The sequence below is a fragment of the Ochlerotatus camptorhynchus genome, unplaced genomic scaffold (assembly GCF_037179485.1).
Source record: "Ochlerotatus camptorhynchus isolate MF236.1 unplaced genomic scaffold, CSIRO-AGI_Acam_v1.1 ptg000167l, whole genome shotgun sequence".
Taxonomy (NCBI): Eukaryota; Metazoa; Arthropoda; class Insecta; order Diptera; family Culicidae; genus Ochlerotatus; species Ochlerotatus camptorhynchus.
In genome coordinates, this window is record NW_027040657.1 from 1,030,407 (window position 1) to 1,044,631 (window position 14,225).

General features: G+C 36.3%; 1 protein-coding gene across 5 annotated transcripts in view; it reads right to left on the bottom strand.

The window, feature by feature from the left end:
- The window catches only part of bru1 (bruno 1), a 756,396-nt gene that overhangs the window by 230,847 nt on the left and 511,324 nt on the right, over positions 1-14,225 (bottom strand). Inside the window, exon 1 of one of the 5 annotated variants that reach the window (XM_065222376.1) lies at positions 1,162-2,428. The exons of the other annotated variants lie outside the window; for them this stretch is intronic. Coding sequence (XP_065078448.1) covers positions 1,162-1,193 — 32 coding nt within the window. The 5' untranslated portion in view covers positions 1,194-2,428. Of the gene's footprint in view, positions 1-1,161; positions 2,429-14,225 lie in introns of those variants that run through there. 5 annotated transcript variants of the gene reach the window in all.

Below are 14,225 nucleotides of genomic sequence, written 5' to 3' on the forward strand. Positions count from 1 at the left end.
TTGGTGTAATATTTTTTTATTTTATTTCCGTCGGTTAATTATTTGGTTTTCCAGCGATGATTGTTCAGAACATTCGTTTCAATGATCAAACGCGAAGCATTTTATTTTTTTTGTTTCGATGCAAATTCCGATTTCGGCAGGAAGGAGGGAAACAATTTAATAATGTAATAAAAAAAAATACACACACACACGAATAGCACATGTAGATCACTATGGAAGCATCACAGGAGATCGGTGATTCGATGAATTTTGCTAATGAAAGCCTCCGAAAAACATACACTCATTTATCTAGCGATTTTTTCTCTTCCTTCTCGGATGATTTGCGGTCGAAAATTTTACGCTGGCTATTGAATTTCCTAGCCAACTTCGGGAGCGCTTCACTTTTGCAATTACGTGGAAACACAACACAGATACAATATAACACCGCACATTGATTTATGCCATTATAATTATATGCACCATTGATAATTTTTGTTAATTAACAGCGTATTATTAAAACTGGACCGCGCGCCTTTTGTTTGATCTTCTCGCTCTCGCCCCTCGTGGCCGACGACTTGGATCAATTTATTGTATGCACACACAGACAGACAGACATACACATAGATACGCACAAATACAAATTGTTTCAATTTATGTTGCACCCCGCGTGCTGCTGTGACACGGGTTTAATAAATTATATCCTTTGCTATTTAAATTTACATTACGCGAATCAATTTTCCATATCACACGCCGATTGCAATCTTTGAACTCTCATTTCATACGGCTCTCATTCGAGGGACCCCTCGCACGCGGTGTGATTTACTGCTGCCTATAATTGTAGGGATGAGAAAGGGCAATGAGTGAACGATTTTCCTCTCGTGCAATAACTCTCGCCAGGTAATTGTTTTAGGATGCGATCAACATTGAAGTACACAATAAACACGCACACATAAAATAAATGTATATGATATAAAACACAGATAATAGTAGATGGGAAGATTAACGCTTATCGTTCATTGCACTTTTCTTCGACACATAAAAGTTTAGTAGCTTTAAAACTAGAACAAGTTTACACACAGAAAGTACTAAAAGGAAATTTGCGGTGAATTCGGCCACAAAACACAGTTACACGACACGAACAGAGCAACACATAATGAGAATATGGATGGATGAGAGCTCGACGGGATGATCGACGGCGATGAAGTCCAAGACATATGACAGCGAAGAAGACAATAATGTAACGACGACGACGACGGCTGCTGCTGATGCGCTGATGGCTCCCGAAGATCATGCGATCGATCGATAGAGACCGAGAAGGATCATCATCACCGGTGCTGCCGCGCAATGTGGGTATAAATAAGGAGACACTGGCGGTAGCCAATCGCAGTGCTACGCCATCGATTGGCACCTAATTATAGCCTGAATGTGAACGATCGCTGATTGGCTGAATCGAACAATTCCGATCAGGTCGAACGGTGGAACGGTGGCGACGGAAAAGGGTGACACTTATTTACGACACATTCGACGACGTAGGTTCAGTTAGCACATTTCAATGTACACAAGTTAGGCAAAAATTAGCGACTCTGCTAGATACATTTAACACAAACAGCATACACACAAACCCGGGCCACAATTGATGGGGAACAGGCAAACCAAATTGTTGAAATGTTCGAAATTTGGGGAAGATAGGAAGAAGCAACGGTTCGCCGATGAGAATCAGGATCAGGATGCTAATTATAGGCGTCAGCAGAGTCTTCGTGGCGAAATTCTTGAGCCACAATCGTTGCTTGTACTTGAAGGAATGTTCCCAATAGGGATTAATTTTAGATACAGTAGGAGGACGCGGCAAATGTTATTGGCTTTCTTTGAATGTCAAAAAACGCCGTGAACCGGGTGCAAATCAAGTCTGTAAAGATTACTGTCGATTCAAACAATCGAATCAATTCATTGGGATGAGAAAGTAGATGTCTAATGAAGCTACTGCATCGTTATTTCCAAGATTCACTTTCTGAAATTCAGAACCCGATAGTAGAGCCATTTCCAGAACGTTTTTGAATTCAGACCATCGATTGATCTTTCTACAATACAGTGACCAGATAGTGACTTATAGCTTTAAAACAATGCCTAAAAAGTGACCCAAGAGAAGAAAAGTAGTCGATCTGATGGCACACCAAATAGAGGAAATGGATGTTATGTCGGTCTAAATGCCCCTAATTTGGGCCCATACATAAATTCTGCAATCGGCTAAGTTTTCAATATAGACCAAAACAATCCATTAGTACTGTCTCAATGCCGCGTTCATCTAGTTAAAATTGATAAATAGCAGATTTTTAGCAATGGGCCCAATCTTAGATCCATAGGCCAACATTAGTGCCATTTCCCCTAAATGCTTGATTTTTCAGACTTTTTCAATTACCATCTGATAAACACTTATGTACGAAATGAACCTTTAAAGCGTAAGATTCAATAGAAAATTTATAACCAAACCCACGGTATTAGGCAGGTGTCTACTACCTGGAAAACATGGAAAACTGGGAATCCTCAGGAAATTTTTATTATCCTGAAAATACCACGCATTCTCAGGGAATCTCCTCATTCCTCAGCGAATTTAAGGATTTTCTTACAATGGATACTTTAAAGAAAATAATGAATTTGAAAATACACTCAGGTTTTTTTTTTTACACGGGGGATGCGTACCGTGTAAAAAAAACCTACGAGTTCATGTTTTTGAAAAATCGGATTTTGATGCCATTTGTAATTAAAGCATGATATGGTCCATATAGACATATTTTAAAAACTTCTGTATTTACACCAAAAATTGTGATTTTTTTAAAGTATGCCATTCGATTACCTATAGCTTGAAACGGATAATGTGGTTGGAAGCAAGTCGATAGGTTGTATCGTTGTCGAGAAATCTTTAAAAACGTACCGTGTAAATCGTGGAAAACTGTGTAAAAAAATACTTCAGTGTACAAACATTTTGATTTCCTCGTTATTTTTGATCCAGAGTGGATTGATCTTCAGTAACACATACATTTAAAAAAAATAGATGCTTGAAAGGTTTTTTTCTGGTTCTGATATATGAATATTTCGCACAAAATTCACGATATTTTCAAGAATCCTTGAACAGTTTCAAAGGATGGAATGTGCTCATAATCTCATTCCAAGGGAGTTCTGGGAAATTTTGATAAACACATCATGTGCAATCTGATATTCAGTTAGAACCTTGTATTGAATTCAAAGTACATTTAAAAAAAACTCATAGGAATTTCTGAGAAGAAGAACTCCTGTGACTTCAGAGGAATCTTCCAAGGGAATTCTGAGGATGGGAGTTTATGGGATAATCCGGAACATAAGACCTTGGAATTTGTTGGATAATACTTAGGGGGATGCTAAATGGAGGATTACTATTATATCTGAATTAATTCAGAAAAGAATTCCACCCAAGTAACATTGCAATCTTTATAGAGGTTTTATAGCATTCTACAAGTCTAAATCATGTTCTACATAACCCTTATAAAACCAAAATTGTTACTTGGGCAGGAGAGTTTGCATACAAATTATGAGGAGAAATGTAAGGAATTTGTGAAAACAAATGCAAATGAATTATTTGGAGACTTTCAATGTAAGTATGTATAATGTAAGGGTTCCTTATTGAGGAACATTCAAAGAAAATTTAATTCAGATGATGATTCCAACGAAATTTGGAGGTATATTTCAATAACATTGCGAGAAGTCATTTGGAGATATTGTTTAGAGAATTCTGAGAAGCGTTCCAAGTTTTCTAGAATAAATCTCCCAAGTAACATTGTAAGTTTTATGGAGGTTTTAAAGCCTGCTACAAGTCTAAATGATGGTCTACAGAACCAATATAAAACCAAAATTGTTACTTGGGCTATGAGAGTTTCGAGAGACTACAAAGTGAATGTTGAGGAGACCACCAAGTTGATTTTCATGAGAAAGTCCCGTTTAATATGGAATGGACTATTCTGAGGTCTTGATAGCTACTTAAAGGGTTTCCAAAATTTTCTTGAAGATAAAGAAACTGCCATGTAGCATCATTGATGCTTACAATACTTCTCATCAAATTCTTAACCCTGTGTTCATTCGGCGATCGTCTGTTTACTCGGCAGCAACCATTGTGTGGTCCTCCTCATTGTTCTTCACCAGCGGTTTTTTTTCAGTCGATGTGTCGTCGACTTTGGAAAGCAACCGTTTCGTGATGAATGTGTGAGTGCTGACCACGTTTTGCGTCCATTGGAAGCGCTTTGACCCCCGTTGGCAATACTACCATGCAATGAAACCACGGCTACCGTTCTGATGGAGGGGGCTTTTTGGATAGCGGGAGATACAATGCTTTTGTGTTGTACCTTTTGACTATAGTTTTAAGATGTATTGTATAGTGAAGAATAATCCTCGGCCTTGTAAATTTAATTCGGTTGAGCCTTATTAAATAACTTAATAAACAAACAAAAAATCTTAACCTTCACTGATCTTTTTCGGTTTTCCTGAATTTTCCTCAACTTCACTATCATCAATTATCATCTTCTCTTAAGTTTTAACAATTCACTGAAGTACTCAAAACTTCTTTAACATTCATGTTATTTCACTAATGCGAAATGAACTGTTCCAAGAAAAACGCGTTATAAGTTTGCTTCTTATGTAATGTGACAACCCGTTTGGCTGTTTTTCCTAACTTTTCCAGAACAAAGTTGTTGAGTTCATGCAGAATAATGTATCTATGGGTGATAAGCTAACATTTCCATTGAAAACCTTAGTTTTGAGAAAAACGCAAATGGAACCGACATGCGAAACTTCTTTAACATGTAGGAGAAATGGCTCTTATGTTGACCTATGGATCTAAGATTGGGCCCATCGCTAAAAATCAGCTATTTATCAATTTTATCTAGAAGAAAATTGGGACGGTACTAGTGGATATTTTTGGTCTCTATTAAAAATTTAGTCGATTGCTGAATTTATGTATGGGCCCAAATTAGGGGCATTTAGGCCGACATTACATCCATTTCAACTATGTCATTTTTTTAAACTTTAACGGTTTTTGTTCTTTCCTGAAGTTCGCAAAGCCGCTCTTAAGTTTTTACAGTTCTCATGAAGCTTGTTGTACTGCCCTGATGAACTGTTTTAAAAATGTTTAAGCTTCCGTGAACTTCTGAACTTAAATATGTGAAGACCTCAATCATTTTCTTAACATCTCTGAAATGCTCTAAAAATCTAGAAACTTCTTAAAATTTTCCGCTAATTTTCTGAAACTAACTGGAACTCTGAAATTCTCCCTGTCCCTGTCTTATTATCCACCTGTTTCTGTGCTACTTGCCCCTGCCCAGCCAGCATTTGATCAACCGTTCGAGAGTAGTATCTGAATGAGGCTTCAGAAACCTGTTTCCTACCAAGCTTCTTCCAATCGAAATTGTTACCATTAACCTCGAGCCTGCCACGAGTAATTGGTACCCAATACTAACCTAGATTACTGCTGTTTAAAATGTTAATTAAAAAATTACGGATTTTTGGCTCAGCAATGTGTCATACACGACTGAGCCTAGTAAATACGCGAACTAGTTAAAAAAAATGCTACTGATTTTATGAGAATTCAAATTAAGTAAACATTTTGAAGTTGGATACCTCGAAAGATTGTCAAGGCCTCATTAAGACTTAGGAAGTTTGGGGCCTCCTTCAGCCGGTAAATGCGCACCTACAAAGCAAGGCCATGCTGGAGGTGGCTGGGCTCAAATCCCCGTCCGGTAAGTTAACCTTGATAATTAAATTTCTTCTCTGCATGCTCTTGGACCCTGCGTTTCTTATTCTTTTTACGAACATGGAAGCATAGTATTTCCTCAGAATTCTCAAAACAAAAATCCATCTCAGAAATCGCATCATAATTCCGTTACAACTATCCGCTGATATTGGAGCCTTTTTTGAGTTCACGAGATTTTCTTATCCTTAGCATTCTCATCAGAGCTCTCTTTAAAAAATATCAGAACTTATGTTAAATTATTGTTCATTTATTTATTTGATAAGGCTCAATCGAATTAACTTTACAGAGCCGAGGATTCTTGATCACTATACAATGCATCTTAAAACTATAGTCAAAAGATACAACAGAATAAACCCTTTATCTTCCATAAGCCTCCTTCATCAGAACGGGAGCCGCTTCCAATGATTTCAATGTATGGCAGTATCGTTAGCGGGGGGCATAGTGCTTCCATTGCAGCAATGGACACAAAACGTGGTCAGCACTCACACACTCATCACGAAACGGTTGCTTTCCAAAGTCGAAGACGCATCAACCGAAAGAACTGTTGATGAAGAACAATGAGGAGGACAACACAATAGTTGCTGCCGAGTAAACAGACGATCGCGTAACGCACATCGAGAGTGGCCTGCTTCTGTCCACAGCCGAATGAACACTGAACTTATTTTGAATATTTACTAGAATTTGAACCAAGAATCCTCATCCAATCGTCATAGAATTTTTCTCAGAACTCTCTTTAAAATGCACCTGAAATTCATCCAAAAAAATGTTTTGGAGCTGAATTTTAATCATTTAATATCAAAAGTGTATTGTGTATGTGTCTTAAACCAGATTTAACTTATGGTTAATCCAGGTTTAATGTTTAAGCAGAGGTGAACAAATCGTCTCTCAGAGCACCTAAATGTACACGACACTTTCGTAGTGTGTAGTTTGATATTCTTCCCGGAATTTTTTTGGTGTCATCCCTAGAATTCCTTTCCTTTTTTCTTCAATTTATTTTTTGAAATTTTCATTAAAATTTCTAGATAATTCTTTAAAGACTTCTGAACATCTAGCACAGACCGGTATCCTTGAAAAGCTTCCAAGGTTCAGAATTTATTTTCGGAACAAGGAAGTTTATTTTCCCCGATTTGTCCTCGAAATTCAAGGTTTTTCGCAGGTTTTTCAAAGGTGTTTTAAAATTCCTTGAATTTTTACGGTCACCCTGGTTATAATTGTATATGTTTAGACAGATATGCATATTTCTACAGTAGACTCCCTTAGTGCCAAGAACACAATTTAAACATTTTGATTATATTTTCCATATGGAAAAGTGACTTTAGTGTAAAAATTTACTATTTAGTGACTGACTTAAAAATAGTGACCTAGTCACTAAAAAGTGACCTGCTACCAGCCCTGCTATTAACCGCACTATAGGAATCTTGACTGTATCTTTATTTCAGGGCTGGTAGTGGATATGTAATATAATAGTAGTGACTTTAGTGACTAAAATAATGAAAATAGTGACCAAATAGTGACTTTAAAGCAATAAAAAAGTGACTAATAGTGACATTTATTGATCGGAAAATAATGGTTACAATATTTCGTTGACTGCGACCCACTTCGAGAAATTTTATAAACTCACAATCACAACCCATCCAGAAAATTTTTCAAGCTCTTTTAAAATAAAACAAATAATGGTTTACCGATCCCATACGTTTGCCTCGAAAAATTATTATTTATTTATTATACTGTGAACCAGGAATTCAGGAAAACCGGGAAAAAGGCATGAAGAATTCGAAATCACCGGGAAAAAATCGGGAAAAGTCCGTGAATTTCGATGACAAACCGGGAAAAATAAGATTCTGGACTTTTAAACAATTGAAAGGCCCCTGGACTGGAAAATATTTTCAGGATACAGTCACTTGAATGAACTAAATATTATGAGATTTTGAAAAGATTTTAGGATGAATTCTGCAGATAACAACAATGTGACTCTAAGAGAGATTCCACTAAAACTCCAAGTCATTTGTCTTGGGACTTCAGAAGTTCAGAGTAGAATCTGTAGGGTAGTTCTTTTGGAAAATTAATGACGATTGTGAAGCGGATTCCAGGTCCATTTCAAATGAATATTCAAAATAAGTTCTTAGAAGAATTGTGATGGCAATTCAAAGGAAATTCTTTGAAAATTTAAAGATAATATCAAGCGAATTCTGAAGAGACTTTCATGGATCTCACATTAAAAACCAAGGGAGTCGAATTTTGAGGGAACAATTCCAAAGGAATTCTGATAGGAGTTTTATGAGAATTCCGAGTGTAGTTCCAAGAGCATCTCGAGAAGAATTTCAAGGGTATTCTGAGGAGAATTCCTAGCAAATTTTCAGAAGAATTTAGTGGAGAGCTCCAAGATAGTTATGAGCAAAACTGTGTGACAATTCTGAGGATAATTGCATGTAAATTATAAGGAATATTCAGACTAATTCTACATAGATTGTAAGGAGTATGTAAGTGAGTTTCAGTAAGTTTTTTCGAAGCGAATATTAGGATGATTTCTTCGATTTTTTATTTTTTGAAATGTTGTATAGACATTTACAACGGTCTCTCGGAGAGAATCTCAAATTCATCTTAGAGAAACTCTGAAAATAAATTTGAGATAAGAAATGATTCTAAAGGAAATTTGAGAACATTTCATAAAAAATCCTGTAAAGAGTTTTGAGCGAACTTTTTTCAATATAGTGAAAAAACCGAAAAATCTTAATGACTTCTTGATAAGAAGCTAGCCATTAAAAAAATGGTATTTCCCTGTTGTGAAAAATACATTTAAATTAAGCATATGTGCGATTGAGCCGAAGAGATCACTAAGCTAACTGGGTTATAATTTAGTAATACGAAATTTCCCTGGCTCAATTCAACCGGGAAAATCACCAAAATTCCGGGAAAACCCCGGGAAATTACAAATTATGATTTGCTGGTCACCATGATTATGACTAATGCTAATTTGATTTTTGTTTTATGTCACCCAAAATTTAAAAATTTAGCTTTTTTTAAAATATTTTCCATTCTACGCTTTATCCTTAAAGTACACATTTTTTTTTTCTTATTGATTTATGAATTTATCATTAAATAAGTTACTTATACGTAAACTTATTTGTTGTTTGTTACCTATTTAATATTTGCCCCTCCTCGTCCTATTTGAGTGATGTCGGACATAAAATGAAAATATTATTTGCATCATCCTTATGCCTTATTAAGTAATCAAATAATATTAACAAGGCAAATGTTGGCAATTTTTAGACAATAATTTTTAAAGACCTCGGATATAGAAACTTTTGAAACACCTCAGATTTGAATAGCTCTAAGAGCTACACAACTTTTCTAGATAGCGGTCCAAGAAAAAATCTCACTATTCTGGAACGAGGAAAATTTTCCAAGATGGAAAGATCGTGAATACACACGGCCAGGCCTGGAAAATCATTTGCATTCATTTCGTGCATTCATTTACATTCATTTGCCTCTAACTTTTTTCTTCAACAGCATTCCACAAAATGATGTATATGGCTTTTGTAGGTTTTGTTATTAGCTACAACATTTTTGATAACAAATCAAATCCGTATCTCTGATGCATGACAAACCAAAGCGAACAGAAGCCACTACTGTTTTTCAGTGAATGTATTTTACATTCACTGAAAAACAGTAACAAGTTCTGCCCACTCTACTTCGTGATGCATAAGAGATACAGATTTGAGTTATTAGCAAAAGTTGTAGTTAATAATAAAACCTACAAAAGCTCTATAAATCATTTTGCGGAATGTTGTTGATGAAAAAAGTTAGAGGCAAATGAATGTAAATGAATGTATGAAATGAATGCAAATGATTTTCCATGCCTGCACACGGCAAATTAATGTGACTCATATTTGAGTCAAGTTCACTTAAATTCGCAAAAACGTAGGTCACAGAAATGAGTAAATTTTTACTAGAAGATGCGTAATTGTCACTAAAATATGCAGAATGTCCATTCAAATCCAATTGTTCAATTCCCGTTTTTTCCCGGTTATTAAAAAAAAAACCAACCAAAAAATCACCACTGCCTTAAACTAAAAAGGTGACGAAAAATAACCGTTTATAAATAATCATATATTTTTTTTCAGCAGAATTGCTACAGAATTGTTCTACAATACGTCTATTTTGTTAAAAAAAAAGATGAGATTAGTATTGATATGTTTATGATCTAGATCTCTAACATCTCATGGAATCATGAATTCGTATAAAATCAAAGAGTCTCCTGCAAAAAATGAGCCTAAATGTTGTATTTGGATGTCGGCAAAACCAAGTCTCGATTACTTTTTCGAAAGGACGTATCAGTTTGTGTAAACAATGCATTTGATCGTCGATTTGGCGTAACTGGCAGCTCGTCCATGCATGCCAACACTACCATCAGATAGGGGAATTCCCCTCCGCCATCAAGTGGTGTTAGTAAGCGTGTGCGAGCTACCAGCCACGCCAAATCGACGATCAAATGCATTGTCTACAAAAACGGATACGACTCTTCGAAAAAGTAATCGAGATATATCCAGACAAGTTACCTGAACAAGAAAATAGCAGTATTAAAAGATAAAATTATCAATTTTGTTTAAAAAAAACTTTGTTGGATTATGAAAATCATCCCGGATTTCTGCTCTTGAAGTTCTGCAGACTCAACAATGTGTACGATGATTCGACTTAATCATAGAATGGATAAACCTTAGTGAAGGCCCACTAATATCATTGGTTTTTATTATTAGGTTTTCCAAAATGCCTGGAGTTCAGATCTTTTTATTATTATATTATTATTATAGTCACTTTAACACTCCTGGATCATTCGTGACTTATGCCGGTTAGATTTGAACTCAGGATAATGATGATTTCCCCTAGGTTTGAGCTGGATGATTTATCTCTAAGATAATTAAGTACTTCGACTTTGGCGCGAGAGGTATAGATTCAGATCTTTATGTTTTACAGACTAACCAAGGTATTCTACGATGTCCTGACTAATCTTGTGTACCTGGTTAACACAAATGCAGACATTATTTTTAAATTATCTCTGGAAATTTCGTTGATTGTGTCCGGTTTCGAACATTTGCATGCCAAGCATGATCGGGTATGCAAGGAGTTTTAGCTCGGTCATTCTTTTAATGGCTTGAATCTGCCCAAGTAACAATTTTGGTTTTATGAGGGTTCTGTAGACATGATTTAAACTTGTAGCATGCTTTAAAACCTCGATAAAACTTTCAATGTTACTTGGGTGCTTTTCTATCTTCAAGTATCTTCGTAACAAGTTATAGTATGTCTGGCTCAGGCTTTAGAACTACTTCACTCAGAAAACTGTAGCAAAAGATGACAACCAAAAACAACGGCAAAATCACCGTTTACCCCGTGCGCTAACAGATTGTGAAAGAAAAGAATAATAGATAGGGGAAATGGCTCTAATTTTGGCCTATGGATCTAAGATTGGGCCCATCGCTAAAAATCTGCTATTTATCAATTTTATCTAGATGAACGCATCATTGCGATGGTACTAATGGATATTTTTGGACGCTATTGAAAATTTAGTCGATTGTTGAACTTATGTATGGGCCCACTTAGGCCGACATTACATACATTTCCCCTACTTTATCACAATGAAAAACATAATATGAATGTTGTAAACAGATGTGTAAACAAAATAATATAATTATGTAAAATTGATTGATTCCATGTAACTTTGCAAGTTTTATAAAGATGTAAATGATTCTTCAAAACCATATTGTGGCCTAAAAGACTATGTTATTTAAAAAAAATGCTTATTAGGATGAATATATATGCGATTTGGGTTTTCCCAGATTTTTCCCGGTGAATCCGAATTCCCGGTTTTTTCCCGGATTTCCCGGTTTTCCCGGTTGGATGGACACCCTGTATATGAATAAATGGCATTCAAGTATCAGTGATATTTGCTCATATTTGAATAAAAATATACTCAAATGCGAATTTTAGTGAACGGAACTCACATATGAGTCAGATTTATTTGCCGTGTCAAATATTTTGCATGCGTCTCGAACTTAACTGGAAATCGAAAAAAAAAATGAAAGCTTCCGGGATATCGAAATCTCTAAGACAAACAAGTTAAGAAACTTGTGCGGACCGGAATAATTTTCATATTTTGAATATAGGGAATGTAAGTTCACAGTCCTTGAAAAATTTATATTTGTAAATTTTCCTAGACCATTTTTTGAAATATCTAAGACTTGAAAAACTTCCAAGATCACGAAGTAAAGAAGCCAGGATGTTGGAATCAGATTTTTTTTAATCGAAACCTCAGAAAATTTGCGATTAAATTTTTTTTTACTACTTCGAGATTACAAAACAAAAGAAAAAGTTAGAAATTTTATAATTTGGTCTGGAAAAAATCGAAGATAACGGGCCTGAATGTTTGAATCACGGAGATGAAAAAAATAAAAATATTAATGATTCCATCAGCACCAATTGGATAGTTCTGGTCTGTTCGTAACTCTTCTTTGTCGGACTTTACACGCTGATTTTTAATGAAACTTTTCAACAAATACTTGTTACTAAGTCAAGCTGTTACTTGATGTGATTTTTTAAAGGACAATTATTTACTCTTTTTTTTCCTTTGCTTGTTTTCCGTGCTGAGCACCAATGCTACCGACGCCACGAAGGCAGCTCTCACACCTGGACCCTACCTATCGACCCATCAACTCATGAACCGGAAATCAATGAGTTTACTTCTCTTCCGAAGGAGGCGTGATCAGATATGTTATGCCTCAGAACATCCCGGCGGCGCCGACTGGGATTGAACCCAGGCCTGCTGGGGTGAGAGGTAATCACGCTTACCACTACACCACCGGCGCCGCTAATTATTTACTCTTGACATTTTTAGTCGTAAAAAAGTGACTTAAGTGACTACATTTTAAGAAATAGTGACTATAGTAACTTTTAGGTGAAAAAAGTTACTGACTTGAAACTAGTGACCAAGTCACTAAAAAGAGACCTGCTACCAGCCCTGATATTTCAGTGTTTGCAGTTCTTTGGAGTACCACCAATGGTTGTTTTTTCAACAATGATATGGATCGAAACTCGGGGGTTCTTATAACTGCGAAACTCTAGCGAAGGACTCAAACAATTTAGATTAGAAGGCTTGATTATGACAGTCAATCAACGACAGACTGTATAATCAGTTATTTTGATAAACACCAGTTGAACTTGATTTCGAAACATTCTGAAAAGTATTTGTCTAACGAAATTGTTAAACCTCTCATAAGTTACGAAGATTAGTACCTATTCAATGATAAAATAAAACGAAAAACTGACACATGGGAATTCCATACAAGACTTTTTAGCAGTCTTAAAAAAAAAAAAAATACAAATCTTTATGCTTGACGATCCGCCATATTATTGAACGAACATGGCTGATCAGCAAAACAAATGCACCCATCTAGGAGAAAAACGACCCCCCAACTACCATCAATTACGGAAAATTGACCTCAGTGCAACGCATTAACCTTTAAGTAGATACTAAAACAGCACGATACCTTGTGCTTACACGAAAAAAAAGAGAAACATTGCAACATTCATGCTGAGGAATGATCTTTAAAGTGTTGTGTACTGTACTGTATGTACAATTTGTCCCTCCTACTGGTTGGTTCCCATCGCTAGCGATCGATTCCCAACCCCTTCGCACGTAAACAAAGTGAAATAGCACAGGGCCGCCGCCAACCAGCGTCGGGGGGCGAAAGGGAAAAAGATGAACTACCCGGAACGTCTGCCGGAGAAATAGGTTGTGTGTTGTTGTATTAGCCATATCTGTTTTCCTCTCTCTCTCTCTCTGCACCGACCGTCGCGTCTCCGCCGTGGGGGGAATGAGAATCTAGCAGCAGCAGTCAGTAGAAAAATGTGTACAGATAAATAAAAATAAATGAAATCGCAATCAATGCTGCTCGTTTGCTTTTCAATGATGCTTGAGATGGCAAAGACCCGACGACGACGACGACTAGTCAGAGACTGGAGAAAAAATTATACAAAAATTGATTGAATTTCTGCTTGATGCTGCTTGGCGCAAACAGCATGTCCTCCTCTGGCTTCCGGCACATGAAACTTTGAAGTTGGGTGGTTGAGGAGGTGAAAAAACAGATCAGCCTAGACACAGCAGGATGCTGAGCGATTATAAAAGTTATGTCAAGAATAATAAATAACAAACAGAAGCTCAGAAGAGAGAAAGCGAGCAAAGGAATTTAAAGAGCCACTGTATGATGTTGTTCTACTACTGCTGTTGCTATCACTCGCAGATGCTTGTATATGCACCGTGTGCCATATGATGGAGAACAGTGGGAAATTTCTGTGCCAAAAAAAAATCCAAAATTCATTTGAACGTTTCACTGTTTGGAATCCCTAAACAAAAGCAACGAAAAAACTATTATTGGCATTTTCAAACAAATCATCCCATAGTGGCAAGCTGCCGAGCAGC